Below are 21,991 nucleotides of genomic sequence, written 5' to 3' on the forward strand. Positions count from 1 at the left end.
GCACTTTGAACAAACTTTACCACAAAATTTCTCAAAGGCTCTTGAATAAAGTGTGTAAAAATGACCTGCAAGGGAGTTCTGAGACATTAACACATACAGTTTTATCTTGAGTCCAAAATTTTATCGTTCTCAAAGGATCTTTAGTTCAAAAAAGGTTAGCAACCACTTTCGATTTATAAAGACCCCCTTTATAAAAAATTTAAGTTTGGGTTTCTAAACTTCAACTAAAACCAGAAGGCTTGCTCAAGGAGAGTAAAGGCGATGACAATCTGACAGACATAATGCGAGAAGTCTAGAAACAGGGAAATGCCCAAATGTTAAGAGGATAGGGGTAAAGAAAAGGACGGTTATAACATACACAAGTATTTCCAAAACTATAATCAACTTATAAACATACAGACCTATAAATGGTTTTTAAGAACTTAGAAGAAGACTACCATGAGAACTAAAAGCACTCCTTCAAAGATCTCTTCTTATCCTACAGGGGGCTGCCAGGGTTGCTGCAGCTCTGGGTGGTCAAGGGAAAAGAGAGAAAAAAAAAATATTCATAGTGCTGCCCCATGCCCTTTCCACTAAGGATACCTCATGAAGAAGGAAGAGGGACAAAATGTTCTCAAACATCTATTTATCTGTATTTTAGTACACATTTTCTCCTCACAAAACTATTATAATGGAGTCTGGGTTCCCACTCAGTCCACAGTTAGCAGCAGCAGTAGTACAATTTAGCTGTATCAGACTGGGAAGCTAATATCTCATTTCTACAGAAAACTGCTTCTAGTTCCCACCTAACAACTTCATATGGCAGTGTGGACAGATACAGATGTTAACATCAGCAAAACTATATAAGCAACTGCTGTCTACGTATATTTAATTTCTAAGTTTGTATTGTCCCTCTACCTAAACATTCATCCCATTACCCTCTGCCTGCCAGTGATGCCCTGTTCTCAAAAAGACAGCACTTGGGGAAGCTGTGTCTGCCTTCCTTGACCAGTTTCGCCATTTCCTCAGCCTCATCTTCCTTCCTCCAGGCTATGTACCCCACACTGTGGATTAACTATCGGAGGTGAAGACACAGCAGTAAGAACACTGGATAACTGAAGTGGAACAGCACTCCCACAGCCTATCACAGTGCAGGGCACACAGTATGTGCTCAACATGGTAAAAATTGATAAATAAATCTCATTCTAATTGTGCCACTAGCCACCCTTGGATAGTCACTTTACCTCTTTGAGCCTCATCTATAAAGTAAAGAGACCTGAGTTAGTTTATTTTGGTTCAACAGTCCTATGATTATGTTTTTAGGAGCTGATCTGGGAAACAGTTTTTAAGCTATTTTTTTAATGAAAGTTTATCCTAACCTTAAGTTTTGAACAATGCTTCAGAAGAAAATGTGGGCAAAGCATAAGGACAGCCAAATCAGAATTAACCGGGAGAATCAAGGGAATGACAGTAACAGCTGGCTCATCCTCTCATCCAAGGGTGAGAAAAAGAGTGAAAAATGTTCAGCATTTTTAGTAAAACTATGCAAGGCAAAGTCTTTTATTATACTGTTTGAGGCACTTATATTAAGCCGCAAGGACAAACTCCTCTTAAGAATTCAGTACTAGGGGCGCCTGGGTGGCTCAGTTGGTTAAGCGACTGCCTTCGGCTCAGGTCATGATCCTGGAGTACCGGGATCAGTCCCGCATCAGACTCCCTGCTCAGCGGGGAGTCTGCTTCTCCCTCTGACCCTCCCCCTTCTCATGTGCTCTCTCTCTCTATTCTCTCTCTCAAATAAAAAAAAAAAAAAATCTTAAAAAAAAAAAGAATTCAGTACTAGGAAGTTTTGTCTTTACTTCCTTTCAAAATATGAGATCTATATAACCTTTTGTATCACCAAACCTTGCCAGGAAGTTGAAATCTAAGGTCTGTTTTCAACCACAGTGCCATCCTTGTCCTACTGCTAATAAAGCAAGCATGCTATCTTTCCTGCTACCTCCAATCTCAGTTCTTTGGTCTTTTAATTAATTGCACTTTTACCAGTTACTGTAAGTCTCAAGTCTTTTACAAAAGGACTAGGGGTAAAACGGACAAAATATATTGTTTTTTGAATGAACTCTAGATGCCAGATTTACAAATTAACACTTTAAAAATACAACTGGTTTTGTGGATTAAAATCTATTAACACAAGTTGCTACCAGCACCAGACTCCAAACAAATCTCAGATTGCAATGAAGTTCAATTCTTCAAGGTTTCCACAATACCTCCTTAATCTTTCTAAACTAGTTTTGAAGGAAAGCCTAACACTCCTAAACTTAATCCTCATTGTAAATGCTCATCTCATTTCCATTATCATTAACAATACAAATCCTCCACAGTAACAGAAATGAGATCCTGTCATCCTAAGACAACAAAAAGAAATGTTTCTTGCTGGAAATGGAGTTAGGGATGTTGGAAAAACGATTCCCAAAATGTACCATGAGTAACAGCCTGGAAACATTAATATCCAAGTTGCTTAAGTAAAATTTCAACCCCCAATTGGTTTCTTTAAAGTTCTTAAGTCTTTTCTACAAAATTATCTATAGTCCCCATTAATCACAAATGCAGAAAGAAAACCCAAGAAGCATGGTATTTTAGAATTTAAAGCATGTAACTAAATGGCTTACACAAAGCTTTTCTGGCTCAGAATAAAAAAATTCAAAACCTTACCTGAAGTCATTAATTTAGCACAGCTACTTTTGCTTGCATCATCTTCTACGATACGGTTTGTGCTCTTTTCTTTCCCAACCAAAGTTTCTTCCAAATGTAAGCATTTATCAGATACAACACTGTCTTCACCCACTGCATGACTAATTTTGCTATTAGCTTCAAGTACAGAAGTGACCTCTTCCAGCTGAGCAGCTTCACTAGATTCTGAGTAAGAGGAACCCTTACCCTGGGCTAAATTCTTTGAAGAAACTGGTAGAGACTCATCATCACTATCAAATCCAAAAGGATCTCCAGTATTTTCTTCTTCCACTTTAGGTTTCTTCGGAATTTCTTGGATATCTGGTTTGAAATTGGGCCTCTTCTGCCCTAATTTAGCCATAAACGTGGTCTCTCCCCATTTTGTGCTAAGGGTGGTCCGTTTGTTGGAAAAGACTTCATCAAATTTTGAACTGCCATTTCCTCCTTTCCTACTGTATGTTTTCCCAAATCTGGATGTCATTTTGACACCTGTTTCATATTCTCTGTGGAAAAAAAAAATGTAAGTATATAATCACCAAATACTTAATAAATGTTAACACTGAATATAAAAAAAAGAAACAGGGAGTCTCCCCATGGGGCTTTTCAACATTCAAGATATAAACCTTTAAAAATGGTTAAATAAATATGGGGAGGGTGTATAAAGAAAGGGGCTCATTTTTTATTCTATAGATTTCCAGATCTCAATTTCCTTATTTCAATGAGTACATATTCACAAACTACTTACAAAGTAAGCAAGTATAATGACTAACCAACTTATCCCCAAAACCCAATTTAAGAGCGGAACATCAGTTTTTTTAAGTTTCAAATGAATCTATGCACTATTCTTATAAATATCAGTGTTACCTTAAAAAAATAATCTGAATAGGGTTATTACTCCTAATATAAAATCTTAAACACGAAATGTTATTTTTCAGGATCTCAGAAATATCAAATAACTGACTAAATCAGGTCTTTGAAACTTCAGAGCATTTATTCAAATGAAGGGAAAAAAGGGAAAAAAGTCAGAAAAATGGTACTATTTTCTCATGTATTAGAATCTACAGCTTTTAAAACAATCTTAAAGATTCTGATTCTTGGTCTAATGTAGTTTGAACTGTGACTTGAAAAATATTCCCTAGTTTGTCATCTCCTTATTCTATCTTCCTTGTCCCTATAGTGCTGTGCTCATTTGCTGAAGTTACGTTTTCTGAAGCTGGTGAACTCCAGCATATTAGACTGGTCTGCTGATTATTAAACGAAGCCACAGAAACATGTAACTTTATTTTCCTCTTTGCTTTATAAGAGATAAATGTACTCACCTGATGTGTCTACATAATAATAAATACCATGACAAAAAAATTCAGGACAGTAAATCAAGAGTAAAACGTTTTTAAAGCGAGTTACAGTCCTTTTTAAACACTATCAATTCCTATCCATTTCCTACACTTCAACCTTCTAAAGTTTAAATATCGCTATATTAAATACACCTTTAAAAAAAAGAACAATTGTCTAGGTTTTGAAAAGAAAATCTTCATACCTTGAAATTTAAAATACAACTGACTTCTACTTTTGAATACATTTTGGTCTATTCTTTAAACACATTTTTCCTTTACTAACTTAAATTCTTGCAACTTATATCACTATAAACTTAATTTTATATATATTCAGTAGAGGATTTTTCTCTCTCATATTTGGTTAGAAACCAATTCTAATTTGACAAAGTTAACTATCATACAGATCTTCATTAAGAGAAAATAGTGTGAAGACCTTTTAACATGACACAAAACCTTTTCCTGAGAGAGATCTATTTCCCGATCTACTGTCGATTTACGATTTACGCTAAAGAATCTTTGTCTTTCCTGTTACATACAGTCTAAACAAAACTAAGTATATTTGGTATCTGTAAGAACAACAGAATGAAGTCATTTCATTCCTCCAAGAATGTAAAGCCCTGATCTACAGACCTACATTTACATATACACCAACAAAGCTGGAACGTTTTGTATACAGTTCACGGTAGTAATCACCTAAAAATGTAGTAATCACCTAAAAACCAAAAATCTAGACTTGAGCTCCTTTGGACCCAGGAGGAAAATGGTCCTGGAACCACAAAGCATTCACTGTTGCAAGTTGAAAGTCTGCAGACAAACACTTGATATAAAGGAGTTAAATATATTAAGCGATAAGAAAATCACGCTTTTGTTAAGAGTCCGTATCTTTTGTAAATATATACTAAAATACTAATGAAATAACGTAAGCAATTCTCTAGCTTTAAAGGGTGTGGAACGGAAAGTGTGTAGATGAGAAACACTTAGTTAAGAATAAATAACTGTTGAATCTTAACGATTAATACATGGGTGCTCATTACGTAATATCCCCTACTTTTGACTTCCTTTAAAGTTTTCCATGTCTTTTTGGAAAAGTCACTAGACAGACAATTGTGATGGCATTATCTAAGCCTAGGGTGTAAAGTACGTATAAATTCAAGTAAGTGTGCAGACACAGTTGACATTATATTTTAAGTATATCTCAAATACACAGGCTGTCTTGCTCAGGCTTCAAACTCCAAAGACTTTCCTAACGAAAAAGGAAAGAATGATTCACAACTAAGTCTTTTTCGGTCGTGGGGCCCTTCCTTCTGCCTAAAGCCAGGTTGAATTTTCAGGAAAGTACGCTGGGATAAAAAGTCCTCACAGTTAACCCTCAACCAAGTGCAACGTCTTTAGGATCCCCAAGGGCTTAGAGGCTTCCACTAAGGAGTGAAAGCCGGAAAGGGCGAAGCTAACCACCCAGAAATCCTCACCTGGGGGCGGTCGGTGCACCCGGAGGTAGCGGGAGAGGCGGCCCCCTCCGACTGGAAGCTCACGCAACTTTTCTCCTCCCCACCCCCACCGCCAGGAACGGGATGTAGCTTCCGACGCCCCGGAAGCCTCTGCCACTGAATCCCCAAGGCAGTGTAAGGCCTCGGTGGAGGCCAGGGGCGGAGGAAAGACGGCGAAGGACTCAGGGCTGAAACCAACGCACTTGACCGCGCTTGGGGAGGGAAGTAAATCAGCAGCCGCCCGGAGGAACTCAGAAAAAGGAAAAATAAAAGAGGGAAAAGAGAGTTCTTCAGGTCGTTCCCCTGCCCAACTTCCCCAGAGGCTGTGTGGGTGAGACAGCAAGACTTCCAGACCCCTGCCTCCCCCACCCTCCCTCCGGGCCTAGGCAGCCGCCCGAGACCTCACTTACCCTCGGCGCCTGGCGGGTGCTTTGGCCTCGGGCCGCCTCCGCCTCTCCTGCTCCCAACGGCCCACGGACGGGCGCGGGAGCCCCGCGCGAGAGAACAGGGCCGGCTTGTGCGGTAAGAGAGGCAAGGGGCTCCGCCACCGTCAGAACCCGCGACTCCGCTCTGGGTAAATAGGAAACCCGGTGGAGGAGGGGGGGAGGAGCGGCGGCACCGCAACTTCCCTCCCCGCCTTGAGCGCCACCGGCGGGGCCCGGGCCTAGGCCTCCCTGGCCGCCGCCGCCGCCGGAGCCGGTACCGGAGCCCGCTACGTGCCCCCGCTAGGCCGCCGCCGCCTCCTGCGCCGCCGTTTCCGCCGGTGAATGGTCAGCGCTGGAGTTTGAACAGGGCCCTGAACCATCTCAACGCCATTTGCACTCCCGGCCCCCACCTCCTTCCTCCAACAGCCGCTCGCTCCGTCACTCCGCTTCCCACAGGCCCCGCGCGGCCGTCCGACCCCGCAGCCAATCGCGCGGCCGCTTACTCAAACCGCCGCGCAGGCGCCGCTCCCCGCATGCTCCGGCGCCCGCCATTGGCCCGGCCGCGGCGCCCGACGGGAGTTGTAGTCCGGGTCCGCGAGGTCGCTTTGCTCGGAACCGGGCGCGGGAGCGGGTGGCGGGAGGAGCGGTCGTGGCGGGCCTGACTCGCCTGGGCTCGGGAGCCAATTCCAGCTCCCGGCCCCGCCGGGAGACGCAGGTGCCGCGGGGGAGGGCCGGGGGGCGCAGTGCAGGCAGCTGTGTCAATCGTTTCCCCCCCAGGGACCGGCCGGTGTCTAGGGACGGTGGGTTGTGCAGCTGCGCCAGGCCTGCTCGGGCCACGGCCCGAGAGCGGGGAGGCGGGGAGCTCGCGCCTCGGAACCGCTCTCCAACCCGGCCTGGCGGGTGCTGGCCCGGCGCAGGTAACGACTGCGGGAACCGGGAAGCTCGGAGCGCTGGGCACCTAACGCGGCGAGTGACGTCCGTTCCAGCTTTAAATGCTCCCCTTCCGACCCCTCGGCCCGTACGTTCGTAGTTCTCGGCTCTGTCCCGCACCGGTTAAAAGTGACCCCGAGAATACTGGATGGTATTAAGGAATTATCGTTAACCTTCTTGGGTGTGATAACGGTAATGTGGTTATGTAAGAACTAAAAAAAAAAGACTAAAGTTTTGACGGGTAAAATGATTTCAAGTCTGGGATTTACTTGAAAAATAACTCATACAAATACCGGGGGAGGGAGAATAAAACAAACCAGCGGGGTGTTTTTCCACTGTTGCGTGATGCGTACACAAGGGCTTATTATTCCAGTCTCTCTAATGTTTCTGAAATTTTCCATAATGAAAAGTTTAGAGAAATGAACCAGTGATTGCCTCTGGGGAGGACAGGGAGGTGGGAGATAAGGGAGAAAAGTGTTATTTTACACTGTACACTCCTTTGTGCTGTTTGGGTTCTTCTTCCAGATCAATGTATTACCTATTCAGAAAGTTGGAAATTTGGGAGTTTCTGTCTTTTTTTAAAAGCTGCAGTGGGAAAACAGCGTTCTAAAAAGTAGTACAATCAGTTCGTGCTAAGAGAGGTGCATGATTCATCTGGCTTGGACAGCCCTGCTGTTCGGTGCATGATTAATGGAGATACACCTGGGAAATTAGAAAACTAATTGCTTCTAGTGAAAACCCCGCCCCTTCTTCCACAAAAGGATAATTTGCTTTGAATGCACCCAGAAGGTAACCAGATTTCTCCAATATATTCAGGAAACTCCGAATAAAGAAAAAATAGTTCAGAGATCATGCAGCCCTTCCCAATAGGAATTTAAGGTGGATTTTAGCATGGCTGACTTGTATTACTTTTGCAATACTCCTTGCAAAATTTATATTCTGACATTTACAATTTCCCAGATATCACAACAGTACTTTCTCTTGATTGTTTCTAAATAAATCAACTTTTGATAGCTTATGTGACTGGAAGTTATAACAGGTCTATGTATTCCACTGTGGGCAGTATGTGCATGACTTGTATTTGGGTCAGTTTTGTCTTTTTAAAAAAATCAGCATAGGATCTTATTTTATCAGTTTGTTTAGAGATTGCCAGCAGAGGTGCAAGCCGCACTTACCATAATTATTTAGATGACAGAGTGGTGGGTGCTAATTAAGGGGTAATTATCATCAGAGGCAAAGGCTAAGATCAAAAAGCCAAAAGTGGAGGAGAGACAATTGCAGGATCTTCCTGCAGAAGTGGTGCTGTGAACCCTCCTGGACCAAAGGATGTATTCTTTATGACCTGGCCTGGTAACTTGGCTGGGTCAGTGACTCCACATGAGGCTCAAATAGAAGAGTTAATTTTTTATAGAAAGAGACAATCCACAGCCCGTTTAGGGGCTTTTTGTGCAGTAGCTGTGTTATTGGAATTTGTTCAGTGTTAATTCTTGCTACTCAAAGAGTGATTCCAGGTCCGCAGCATGGCATAATCTGGAAGCTTATTGGGAATACAGAATGCCTGTCCCCAACTCCACTGAATCAGAATCTGCACTTTTAACAAGATTCCCCAGGTAACTGGCCCACACATTAAAGGTTGACAAGCCCTATTTTTTAAAGGATACCTATAAGTATACCTAAACTCTAATCTTTTTTGTTAAGATGGGGGAAGGGAGGGAGAGAACATTAAGAACCTATTATACATCAGGTATGATGCCAGGCTCTTCATTTGCATCCCTGCTTGTTATCCCTGTTTTACAGATGAGGAAATTGAGGGGTTGGCATTTGCTCAAGTTATGGTAACTAATGAGGAAATCAAACATTTTCTTTTTTTTTTTTTAAGATTGGTCAGCGAGAGAGAGAGCACACAAGCAGGGAGAGCAGCAGGCCGAGGGAGAAACAGGCTCCCCACTGAGCAAGGAGCCCCATGCAGGACTCAATCCCAGGACCCCAGGATCATGACCTGAGCTGAAAGCAGATGCTCAACCAAATGAGCCACCCAGACATCCCCATTTTCTTAAACACTGGATACCCATTATTACTTATAGACACTGTTGAATCTAATAGAAAATGGTACATGATTTGAAAAGGAGAAAATAGTGCATGTGTGTTTAATCTGTGGAAGCTAGTATATGAATCCCGAACAGAGCTGTGCCAGGGCTCTCTGCTCTCCTGAGCCTCACACTAAAGACTGCCTATTCTAGGGCCCCCTCCTGGAGGAAGTCCAGACTGGGCCTTCAGGCAGCTCCCCTCGGGTGGACTAATACTTCGCTTCAGCTGCAAAAAGAAAATCCTGCCAAGGAAACTAATCGAAGAATCTGTCCTGCCATCATTGGGTCTTTGTTCTAGCCCAGGCATGGGACTTGTCACAACTGGAGTTGCTAAATGGAGCTGTGTAATCTTTTTCTGATAATGGGTAGTAAAATGTATCCCAATTTACAGAATTCAGAGAACTAGAAGTCAGAAATTACCACATTGGTTACAGGAAATTTTTCCTTGTCTTAGGATGGGGAGTAAAATTATAAATCGTAAACTTGCACACTGTAGTGGTTGTGTTACAGGGCCCCTACAAGATGAGAGCCAAGCCCTGCCCTTACCTCCCTGACACTCCCCAACCCTTCTCTTTTCAATTAGTCTATTCCAACCCCCCACCCCAAGCCTATTTTATTTAAATTGTAATAATCAGGGCGCCTGGGTGGCTCAGTCGGCTAAGTGGCTGCCTTGGGCTCTGGTCATGATCTTGGAGTCCTGGGATTGAGCCCCCCCACGCCGGACTCCCTGCTCAGTGAGGAGCATACTTCTCCCTCTCCCTCTGCGCCTCTGCCTGCTTGTGCTCTCAAATAAATAAAAGTCTTTAAAAAGATAAAAATAAAAAATAAATTGTAACACCCTAGTCCAAAAATGCACATTATTTCTACTTAATTTTTCTTCAGGGCATTTATCTCATCTAATATATCACATATTTTTGTGTTTATGTTATATATTTTTCTTCCCTATGAGGGGAGGGATCATTGTTTCCTGCTAAAACCTTAGCACATAGAAGAGTGTGTAGCACATAGTAGGTGCTCAACAAATACTTGTTTAACTGCTCCCCATTTATTTCCCTCTTCCATGTAAGATTGTATCTTGAGAGAGACTTGAAACTGACAATAACTTCACATAACCTGTAGCACCAGGCTACAGGTGACTGGGTTTTCCCAAGGGGGGGGAGGAGTGCTTTCTGGAGTTACCTTTTGTTCTTGCTTTGGATAGGTTTTCACTCTGAGAATGGAGATGAATATTACTTTAATCACAATTACATTGTTTTCCAGCATAATTGGAATATGTTCTCTGGAGATTGTGACATCCTTTGGGGAATAACCTGCTGTCTAGGTAGTTGAAAGGCAAAGCAAGGAGAATTCCCTGGGGACATGTTGCCTAACAAGGACTGGTACCCAGCAACCTCTAAAAGTCTGGCTACCTGACCATCATCTCCAAGCAGCCATCTTTCCCCCTGGGGTCCTCACCCCTAATGCTCGCCGGTATCCTTCCTCCCCCCAACAAAAACCCTCCTGGGGCTTCCCATCACCAAGACTAAAATCCAAAATCCATCTTGTGGCCTATAAAGCCATGGGTGATTGGGCCCCCGATATTCCTATCCCTTCCCACCTTACCAAGCCTGCCTGGTCTACTGCTAGAACCTGCCAAACCAGCTCCTGCTTTAGGGCCTCTGTTCCCTCCACTAGTCCTGGAGATAAGCACCTGACTCACTCACTCACCTCCTAGGCTTCCACTCAGGTGTCTCCTCGGCAGCGCCTACCCTGACTGTGCTATTTTAGTTAAATCCCTCACCCTAACAGCCAAGCACTCCATATCCCCTTGCCCTGTTGTTTTTCTTCATGGTTGTCTTCATGTTTGTTTTACCTATTTGTTTATTATTTGTTTCCTTCCACTAGAGTATAAACTCTCCAAGGAAGGGACTGTTGACTTGTTCACTGCCAGATGCCCAGCACACCTAGAATAGGGCCTCACACACAGAAAGTATGCTGTAAACATCTGTTGACTAAATACCTCAGAAATGTGTTCAACTCTTCTATATCTTCAATAATTTTTTGTGTGTACTTGACCTATCAATAATAGCAAAAGGTACGCTGAAGCCTCCCACTCTAAGAGTCATTGTGTCAATTTCCTCCTGTAGTTCTATTTTCATTTTTATATTTTGAGGATATTTTATGGGGCACGTAGAAATTTAGAATTTTTTTTATAGCTTCCTGGTGGAATTGAAAGCTTTTTAAGTAATATGGAAGATCAATCACAAAATCGCCTGAATTTTCCATCCCTCCCTGTATGCACACCTTTTGTAATGTGACTTTTGCAGCTCCTCGCAGAATCTGGGCTGGCTTTATAACTTGGGTTGGCCCAAAGAACGTGGCAGAAGTGATACAGTTCTGAGCTTGAGTCTTATGAAAACTTGAATGCTTCCACATTCTCTCTTGGATCCCTGCCTCCACCAGGAGAACAGGCCTGGGCTAGCCTGCTGGAGGATGAGAAGCCACATGGAAAAAAGCTGAGGTCATCCTACACCAGTCACTAGCCACCAGACCCCAAACCATGCAAGCCAAGCCAGGATTAGCATACCCACCTACCTGACCTGCAGCTGCCCATAGATGCATGTGTGAGCCCACCTCGGGCCAGACCAACTGCCCAGATGACTTTAGACTCATGAGCAATAATAAATAGTTATTATGTTAAGCCTCGGCCTTTTGGAGTGGTTTGTTATACTGCATTATTGTGGCAATAGATAATTGATGGTTAATGCCTCCTCCTTTGGTTCTCAGCCTCAGAAAAGCTTTCCTGACTACCCAGGCAAACTAACTCAGCTTCCCAGTCTATGATACCACAGACTAACTAACCACTCTCTAAAATGATTTGTTTACTTCTTTGTTACGGGTTTCCCATACTAGACTGTCAACTATGTGAGGACAGAAACCTTGTCCATTTTGTTCCCTGCTGTATCCTCAGCACCCAGCACAGTACTGCTCTGTCCTCCTTCGTGTGTTCACTGAGCGCTGGAAATGTGGCTAGTCCAAGTGGAGATGTGCTGAAAATATAAAATGCACACTGAATTTCGTATTAAAAGGCTTAGTACACACACAATAAAAGAATAAAAGTATCTCAATTTTACACTGATTAAATGCTGAAATGATAATGTTTTGAATATATTAAGTAGAATATGTTATTAAAATTAATTTTATCTGTTTCTTTTTGCCTTTTTTAAAGTGGCTACTAGAAAAAGCAAGTTTGTGACCTTGATTATATTTCTATCAGACAATACTGATACAGAATTTCAGCAAATATTTATCAAAGGAAAAGATTTTTTAAAGGCTTACTGAGGGACGCTTGCGTGGCTCAATTGGTTAAGCATCTGCCTTTGGCTCAGGTCATGATCCCAGGGTCCTGGGATTGAATCCCACACTAACAGAAAGGAGCCAGTTTGAAAAGTCCATGTACCATATGATGTTCTGGAAAAGGCAACACTGTAGCAGTTGGTGGTTGCCAAGGACCTTAACAGGGAACAAGGGGGGAACAATGAATAGTGAAGTGCAGGGGAATTTTTAGGGAGATGAAATGATTCTGTCTGGGGGCGCCTGGGTGGCTCAGTCGTTAAGCATCTGCCTTCAGCTCAGGTCATGATCCCAGGATCCTGGGATCGAGCCCCGCATCAGGCTCCCTGCTTGGCCAGGAGCCTGCTTCTCCCTCTCCCACTCCCCCTGCTTGTGTTCCCTCTCTAGCTGTCTCTCTCTCTGTGTCAAATAAATAAAATAAAATCTTTAAAAAAAAAAAAGAAAGAAAGAAATGATTCTGTCTGATGCCATAATTGTGGGTACATGATATTATACATTTGTCAAAACCCGTAGAAGTGTACAAAGAGTGAAGCCTAACGTAAACTATGGACTTTAGTTAATGCATCATACTGGTTCATTGACTGTAGCAAATATACCACACTAATTCAAGACAATAATAATAAACTTGGGAAGGGAAGGGAAGTATATGAGAATTCTCTCTATTACATGCTCAATTTTTCTGTGAACCTAAAACTATGATTAAAAAAAAATCTATTTTTAAAAATGAATTCAGGGCGCCTGGGTGGCTCAGATGGTTGAGCGTCTGCCTTCGGCTCAGGTCATGATCCCGGGGTCCTGGGATCGAGTCCCGCATCGGGCTCTCTGCTCCTTGGGAGCCTGCTTCTCCCTCTGCCTCTCTCTCTCTCTGTCTCTCATGAATAAATAAATAAAATCTTTAAAAAAAAAAAAAAAAAATGAATTCACCCTTGCACAGCTACCAAAATGACTTAAAACATAAATTTAACAAACCACTTTCCTCTTTTAAAACGAGTTCCGTGACTCCCCACTGTCTACCAGTATAAGTTCACATCCACTGGGATTGGCTTTGGTGTTTGTAGTCGCTGCCACTTTACCTCGCCCCTGTTTCCAATTCACTTCTTCTCCAGCTATACCAGACAAGCCAATGGTCTTAGGCCTCCACTGCCTGACTCATGTAGCCCCCTCGACTTGGAAAGTCCTTCTCCCTCTCCACTTGTGGAACCCAGCAAGTCATACACCCTCCCATGTAGTCAATCATCCTCTATTCCTTGTTTCTATAAATTACAAATTAAAAGTAGGTACAGGGGCTCCTGGGTGGCTCAGTTGGCCAAGCATCTGCCTTCAGCTCAGGTCATGATTCCAGGGTCCTGGGATGGAGCCCCATATCAGGCTCCCGGCTCAGCCAGGAGCCTGCTTCTCCCTCTGCCTCTGCCCCTCCCCCCAGCTCGTGCCTGCACTCTCTCTCTCTCTCTCTCAAATAAATAAAATCTTTTAAAAAAATAAGTAAGGGGTGCCTGGGTGGCTCAGTCGTTAAGCGTCTGCCTTTGGCTCGGGTCAGGATCCCAGGGTCCTGGAATTGAGCCCCGCATCAGGCTCCCTGCTCCACGGGAGGCCTGCTTCTCCCTCTCCCACTCCCCCTGCTTGTGTTCCCTCTCTCACTGTGTCTCTCTCTCTCTGTCAAATAAATAAATAAAATCTTAAATAAACAAATAAATAAATAAATAAAAGTAGATACAGAAAACCGGGCATATGGAGGTTTGGTCATACTGGAGCTTTGTGCCTCTTTCTAAGTAAGTTTGGAAAATGGATATGGAAATGTTGAAAAAGAAGTCTGATAGCCACAGGCAGGCTAGGGATTGATATCCTTGAGACGGAAACAGTGGGAGCAGAACAAGGCTATTTAATGTCAGTGAAGATCTGCTTGGGCTCATCTCCCAGGCAAGAGGTGGTGGGATACCATGCTGGGAGCAAGATCCATCCCAGCAGTGAGGTGGTGTTAGCTGACTGCCTGCCTCCAGTGATAGGAGACAGGCCACTGGGCTGTCACCTGCTCTGAAAGCCAATCTGCCTCTGACTGCCGCTCACCCAAGCCAGGATGCCAGGGTGATTCAATTTCAGATATTTCACTTCCAGGCCAGATGACAGCGCGGCAGGGAGAGTTCCCTCTCTACCGTCATACAGTGGAGCCTCAGGAGAACGTGTGAGAAGGCTTCCGGGTGCTGAGTTTACAATGCAGATTTCCCCATGTCTCCTTTCCAGGAATGTTCTATTTCTTTCATTTTATTTTATTTTACTTTATTTTATTATTATTGTTTTTTAAGTAAGCTCCACGCTGGGGTCCAACACAGGGCTTGAATTCACAACCCTGAGATCCAGAGTCGGATGCTTAAACAACTGTGCCACCCAGGCATCCCAGGAATGTTCTACTTCTGATCACTTTGCCAATGGAAACTTAAGGAATACTGAACAAACATAAATGACTTGCCCAAGATCACTCAGGTACTTAACAGGTAACTGTTTTTATCCACAGGTCACAGGCATGAAGCATATGCTACCCTGGGTCTTTAACATCACACCAGGTAGAGGAACCCTATTCTTTTGCTGTCCTTTCCTGCCCGAGGTCTAGGCCCGCCTGGAGGAGTAAGGATCTGTTTGAGACCTCAGAGGTGTTTAGAGGAAGAGATCGGGTTGGAGTCAGAATGGTCTAGTACCTGCGGGAAGGTGTAACAAACCTGGGAGATCATGTATCTCTGAGCACTGAGGGTAGAGGGGCAGATGGGTGTTTACAACGTCAGGCTTATTTACCAATCGAAGGCCAAAGCACCTTGTCTTAACCAGGTGATGTACAATCTCTTCCCACCCTGTCCATTGGGTCCTCTGACAGCATCCAGGTGTTATCCAGAGGGGTGGTCCTCTACTATAAGCTGTTCCTCCTCCCTTCTCTGTGTCACTCATCTGGCCCAGGGGATCCACAACTGGCACTCAGGGCAGAGAAAATGCAGGAATTGGAATTTGTAAGAAATGCTTAGGAATAACCTGGGCTGGCATTTCTTCAGGTGACAACTCCAGGCTTTGGGTGGGTAGGAGGGCTCCTCAGTGAACCCCCACCCCTCTGTATACCCACCCAGGCTGCCCATAGTTTGGGCAATTGGGCAGCTCTTAAGATTCCCTGGGCTGAGGGGCCTCTCCCAGGAGAATGGGAAAGAATTCTTTCCTTTGTGTGACTTGCTTCATTATGTATGAGTGTTGCTGGCTCCCGTGGTTGAAAAATGATCATTCCTTTATTGGGTTTTCCCAGCTTGAGGCAAAAGCTTTTGGAAGACCAGGCTGTGCCTGGGAGGATTTAGTGGATTAAAGAATACTGAAGTTGGGGAATTGTGGGGACCTGGCTGTGTTCCAGGCCAACAATTCTGCCTCAGTCACCTCCATAGCCCCTCCCCAGCACCCACGGTTCCCGGGGCACGTGGAGTCAGACCTGCACAATTGGGACCCCAAATCCCGTGGGGGCACATGCTCCAATTTGCTCTCACCCTGCGAGGACGGGTGGCGAGTACATGATGTCCCCGTTCTAGAAAGGAGCAAGTCGATGGCTTGTATCATCACAGCTTACTCCATGTGAAGGGCTTGGAACAGTGGTGCATGGCAGAGTGTCAGCGCTCCCAAAGTGACCTCGGGTACTATTATCATCGCTAGCAGCTGGGCTGGGCAAGGAATCCGACTTGATAATATTTTGGCAAAAGCCCTGACGAACTATCGAATGTGGACAGGGAAACTCACGCCAAGACTTCTGAAAAGCACCCGCTATGACACCCCTCTGGGTCCTCCGCAGGCGCGGTAGCCGAGCGTGTTACACTCAAGCCTACCCGCCAGAGACACCCAACCTCGCGGTGGTCAGGGCTACCCGAGGACACCCGGAACCCTAGCGGCCGCTTGGCGGTGGAACTGAGGGCGGGGCTCCAGCGCAGCAGGACGACAGCGTAGGAGGACCTGGGCGGGGCCTGGGCTTGGCTCCGCCCGAGCGCGGCCCCGCTGGCTCTCCACCTGCGACCTGGATTTCTCACTGCCAGGCGGGGGCGGAAGGCAGCGCAGCCGGGGCCCTCAGCCTGGAGGGTGCAAATAAGGGTCTCTTCGTTGGGAAAACTTCTCCAAATCCTGGAATTGGTGCACAAAGCAGTCTTTTTAAAGCCAGTAGCCGGGGCTGTGTAATAATTTACCCGCGTTTGTCTACGCACACCTGCCTCTCTCTTTTAGACCGACCAATGTTTACCCTGTTCCCACCCAAGCCAAATGCCGGTTTGTTTATTAATCCCAGAGGTTTCAGCCGCCTTTCAATGAGACAGATCCCGGCCTAGAAGGAAGCTTCGAAACATTAACATTTCAAATGAAAGAGCTCGGGAGTTGTGGGGGTGGGGAGCAGCGCGGGGGCGGGTGCCTCCGGCAGCTTCTACCCGGGGCTCCACTTTGTCTGGGGGCGGGACCTGATATTTACAAGACAGAAGGCGCCGCTTGGGGCCGCCTTTGTTGTGCGGATGACCTCGCCCGCACTTCCAAGACTGATCGATGGCCCGGGGGCCAAGCGGGGCTGTCCGGCAGCGGCCCGGGGAGCGGATGTGGGGTGATGAGCAAAGGACCGTCCAGGAGCTGCCCCGGCCCAAGAGTGCGTGGGGGCTGCCTTCCCCTGAGCGCACCGGCTCTGCTGTCCCGCGCTTAGCTCTCGAGCCGTTGGGGACCCGCTAGCGGCGGCAGGATTGGCCCGTCCACCCCCGCCTGGGCTTTGATCTCTTTATCTGAGATTTCTGAGTCCAAAAGGGCTTAGCCGGCACTGCGCCTGCCCCAATGGTGTGGACACCTGGCGCCTCCACGCCTCCCGCCCGCTGAGTCCATCGGGGTGCGGCCTGTGAAGCTCCAGGAAGTAAGTGTGGGCGCGAACCCGCGGTCAGGAGCGGGCTCTGGGCGCCCAAGGCCGCCTGGTGGCGCGTCCCGAGCTGCGGTGCCCACCCAGTCACGCATCGCGCTACCCGGGCCTTTGCTGCCAGATGCACGATTTCCTGCACGTCTTTGCTGCGCTCACGTCTCCCGCGCTCACTTCTGCTTTGCTTTCTCCGTCTCGCTGAAGCGGATATACACAACAAACCTGAGGCTTCTGAGCCCGGAACCCCTTCCCCGCCCCCAGATTCCTTGGCTACCCCTAGCAGCACTCTACGATGAAGTAGTAATCGCACTTATAATTAGCTGTGCGCCGTTGGCTTCCCCAGGCCGTGGCTTCCCGCGGCCCATGGTCCAGGGTCCCGGGTCTTCCCTACAGAGTGAATGTTTGCAGGCAGTCTCCCATACTCACCTCAGGCTGTGCATCCTCTCCTCTGGAATCACAGAGATACCTCCCGGAGGACCCCTGGGATTGTGGAAAGGGAATTATGTGTCAGTTTTGGTAAAATGAGGGCAATTCATACCAGTCCCTCTCCCCCTCCCAAAAGGGTTTTAGGAGGCAGCTGTGAGTTAGGGGCCACGCCACTTCGGGCTCTTTTGATAAACTGCAAGGTCTGATCCCAGGCAGCTTCTCAGTTTTATCTCACTCTGCCCAGAAGCTGCAGTGGGTCTCCTGACTTTGCAGAGACTCCACAGTAGGGTCAACCTTTGAGAAAAAGATATGCTCTGTTAATTCTGTGCCCTGAAAAATGCACGCGATCTCCCAGTTTTGCACCCGGTTTCAGGCTCCAGGCTATGAAATTTGTCCAGGCCCAGGTTCAAGAGTCCTGTTCCAGAAGCTTCCCAGGCTCCAGTTACCTGCTTATTCTCCTTTCTCCTGCCAAGCTGGCTTACTTGTTATTCCCCAGCAGGTATCTGGGCTATGCAGCATTAGTGTTTTTGTTAGTGGTCAGCTGCTTACAGGAGTGCCTCCTATGAAGAACTTAAAGTTCTTTCCCCACACCTTCCACCCTCCACCGCAGCCAGAGGTCATCACCTCCCAACTGCTACAGCAACTGGTTGAACCTTCTGACCTGGAGCCTGCTGCTCCAGATTTTGTCTTGGTTGGGTTTGTCTCAGTCCCCATGACTGAGGGCCTTGACTTAGCTCTTTTCTGTACCCTCTCCATCCTTTTAGTCCAGCTCACTCCCAGAGTTTATCAGGTTGCATAGGTGACTTTAGGACCCATTTGACGACTTCACCTCCAAAATAATCTCTCAAATGCTGCTTAAGTGCTACCAAGAATGGTATAAAAATCCCCCCCACACCCCGCAGAAGGCACACAGAATAAATTCTTTTTTAAAAAAGTTTATTTATTTTTAATAATCCCTACACCCAATGTAGAGCTCGAACTCACCACCCCGAGATCTAGAGTCTCATGCTCTTCCAACTGAACCAGCCAGGCTCCCTGGCACACAGAGTAAATTCTTAAGCATCAGAAACTTTGCAGGATTCCTTTGCCTAGAACAAGCAGCAGGGCTGGAGAACTATTTCAAGCATTCCGAACTGAGGGCTCTGCAAATATTCTGTGGCCTGCTCTGAGCTCAGTGCAGTAGAACCACCAGCAGGTGCTGATGGAGGACTGCTGTTGGCCAGGCAGCAGGTTGGTTAGGGGTACCAAGAGCATGTCAGCCATGGCGTCTGCTCTCAAGCAGTACTTCCTGAGCTGCTCTCAAGGCTTGTTGTGTTTTCTCAGAGGGAGAGGGAGAAGCAGATTCCCTGCTGAGCAGGGAGCCTGATGTCGGGCTCGATCCCAGGACCCTGGGATCATGACCCCAGCCTAAGGCTGCCGCTTAACTGACTTAGCCACCCAGGTGCCCCTCTAACAGATTTTTTTATTTGGGTCTTTTTTTTTTTTTTTTGTAGTGTAGTAGGATATAAAAATTACACCTAGCTCTCAGATCTTGGTTTCAAATACCATTCTGCAATAAAAGGAACGAGGGACCCTTGGAGAAATGGGTGATTCTAAGACTGGGACAAGAAATGTGCAAGATAATGTAACCCAACCAACATGAGCTTGCCTCGTGGTGAGTCAGAAACTGCACCAGGTTGAGTTGTTACACCAAAAAACCCTTTTATTTGCAGCAAATAAGATCACATGGGGTGCCTGGGTGGCTCAGTCGTTAAGCGTCTGCCTTCAGCTCAGGTCCTGATCCCAGGGTCCTGGGATCGAGCCCCACATCCGGCTCCCTGCTCCGCAGGAAGCCTGCTTCTCCCTCTCCCACTCCCCCTGCTTGTGTTCCCTCTCTCGCTGTGTCTCTCTCTGTCAAATAAATAAATAAAATCTTCAAAAAAAAAAAACAGAAGATCACAGAGAATGACTTCCAAGGCCGTGACTTCCCGAGCAAGGGTGAGTGGATTCCTTTTATTTAGGGTTAGGATGAATATTTAGATAGGGAAGCCTTGTCATCTCATGTAGAGACAGACATAAGGTTGTGCATGCGTCTTAAGGAAACATGCTTCTATACACGGTGTATGTTATGCAAATGAGGCTTGTGCTCCTCCTTGGGTGGAGAGTTTAGTATTATAATGACGTAAAGGTAGTTGTCGGTCATTCTACAGGTCATTCCATGGTCCATCTGCACAAGTGTGAGTCAGGGGTTAAGTTCAAATTGGTCTGGGTTGTCTAGGGGTCTTGTCAAGGCAGTTGCTGTGGCTGGAGGGGCAGTTTCGCTTTCCATTTGCCTGAGTTAAGAGGTAAGCTAGAAAGAAGAGTTTGAGGGAAGATGTGAGACACGGGTCAGTGAATACAAGCAGGTGGGCAGTAAAGGTCAGGTCTTGGGGTCTAGCTGGTGACAATAAGCCTGGAGCATCTCGTAGTGCCGGTAAGTTAAGGAAGTACTGAAAAACAAACCCCCTCAATGCTGGGGGTGTCAAAGACACAGAAGCCGACTGAAAGAGCTCCTAATGGCTAAAACTGGAGCAATCTGAGCAATAAGAGTGGTATCGGGTTATAACCCCAAATATAAAGTAAATATCCATGAATCATACTGATATAAGTGATTGAAAAAATAAATAAATGGGAAAGAAGAAACAAATCTCCCATGCAGAAGAATTCCAAATAATGTATGTTGCTGGTGTGAATTAACTAAATCTTGCAATTCCTTTTGCATATGAGGCTGCTCCTGGGTTTTATGTTGTAATCTGACCTTTGGGCATCCTGGGTTTTATCTCTAATTCAGTATGTAGTTTTCAGTCTTGGCTGCAAGTTAGAATCTCTTCGGGAGCTGCTAAGGCCCAAATTAAATTGGACCCCATACCAATTACATCAAAATTTCTGGGCATGCAATCCAGAGATCCAGTGAGCCTGAAGATTCCCTCGGTGATTTCAGTGGGCAGCTAAGGTTGAGAGCCACAGTTCCAGTAGTGGGCCCAGAGCCACCACCAGTGGGATTGGCTTCCTTTTGCAGGAGACTGGCTCCAGAGTCTCTAAGGGGTCTTCAAGCACAAGCTGACTCCTCAGACACATGAGGCTGAGTGTGGTTAGGAGTACTGTAAACCTCACTGCACTTGTGAGAAGCCTGTTCTTCCCTTATCACTGCCTTAACTTTCACCTAAGAAACGGTGAGGCTGTGGTGCCCACGTGCTCAGTTGGTTGGTTAAGTGACCAACTCTTGGTTTCAGCTCGGGTCATGACCTCATGGGTAGTGAGATCAAGCCCAGCATTGGGCTCACACTCTGCAGTCTCTGCTTGAAGATTCCCTCCCTCTGCCCCTTCCCCAACTCTTATGCTTGCCTGTGTGTGCATGCACTCTCTTGTGCTCTTTCTCAAATCAATGAATGAATGAATGAATGAATGAATGAATAAATAAATAAATCTTTTTAAAGAAGTGGTGAGGCTAGGGCGCCTGGGTGGCTCAGTCGGTTGGGCGCCTGCCTTCTGCTTGGGTCGTGGTCCCGGGGTCCTGGGATTGAGTCCCTCACCGGGCTCCCTGCTCAGCGGGGAGCCTGCTTCTCCCTCTCCCTCTACCCCTCCCCCTGCTTGTACTCTCTCTCTCTGGCAAATAAGTAAATAAAATCTTTAAAAGATATGAATCCAACTGATACCGTAATTTATTAAAGTACTGCTCAAACTTTGGGTCTGGTTTTTGGCTCCCTCAGCCCTGTGGCTACAAGAGGTTAGCGATTCTTTTAGCATAATTATAGAAAGTCCCTGGGCTGTGTCTTAGATTAAGAATTTATAGCATTTCCTGGGGCGCCTGGGTGGCTCAGTCGTTAAGCGTCTGCCTTCGGCTCAGGTCATGATCCCAGGGTCCTGGGATCGAGCCCCGCATCGGGCTCCCTGCTCGGCGGGAGGCCTGCTTCTCCCTCTTCCACTCCCCCTGCTTGTATTCCCTCTCTCGCTGTGTCTCTCTCTGTCAAATAAATAAATAAAATCTTAAAAAAAAAAAAAAAAAAAAAGAATTTATAGCATTTCCTTCTTTCTCTTTCTTTCTTTTTAACCTTGAAACAACCTCAGACTTCCTTCTTCTCCCCACCCCAGAACCATTTGAGAGTAAGTTGCTGACATGATCATCCTATAATACTAAAGTGTAGGGGGCACCTGGGTGGCTCATTTACTTGAGCGGTTGAGTGTCTGCCTTTGACTTAGGTCATGATCCCAGGGTCCTGGGATCAAGTCCCACATTGGGCTCTCTGCTGGGCGGGGAGCCTGCTTTTCTCTCTCCCTCTGCCGCCGCTCTGTCTACTTGTGTGCTCTCTCTCTCTGTCAAACAAATAAAATCTTTAAAAAAAAAAAATAAAGT

General features: G+C 46.0%; 1 protein-coding gene across 2 annotated transcripts in view; it reads right to left on the reverse strand.

Moving 5' to 3' along the window:
* Positions 1-6,386, reverse strand: part of WAPL (WAPL cohesin release factor) — a 92,303-nt gene extending 85,917 nt beyond the window's left edge. For both annotated transcript variants that reach the window (XM_032423598.1, XM_032423597.1), the window contains exons 1-2: positions 5,938-6,386; positions 2,689-3,209 (exon numbers count right to left, since the gene is read on the reverse strand). In XM_032423598.1, coding sequence (XP_032279489.1) covers positions 2,689-3,187 — 499 coding nt within the window. In that variant the 5' untranslated portion in view covers positions 3,188-3,209; positions 5,938-6,386. The remainder of the gene's footprint in view (positions 1-2,688; positions 3,210-5,937) is intronic.
* Between the last annotated feature and the right edge of the window lie 15,605 nt (positions 6,387-21,991).

This window comes from Phoca vitulina, unplaced genomic scaffold (genome assembly GCF_004348235.1).
Source record: "Phoca vitulina isolate PV1807 unplaced genomic scaffold, GSC_HSeal_1.0 scaffold29, whole genome shotgun sequence".
NCBI lineage: Eukaryota > Metazoa > Chordata > Mammalia > Carnivora > Phocidae > Phoca > Phoca vitulina.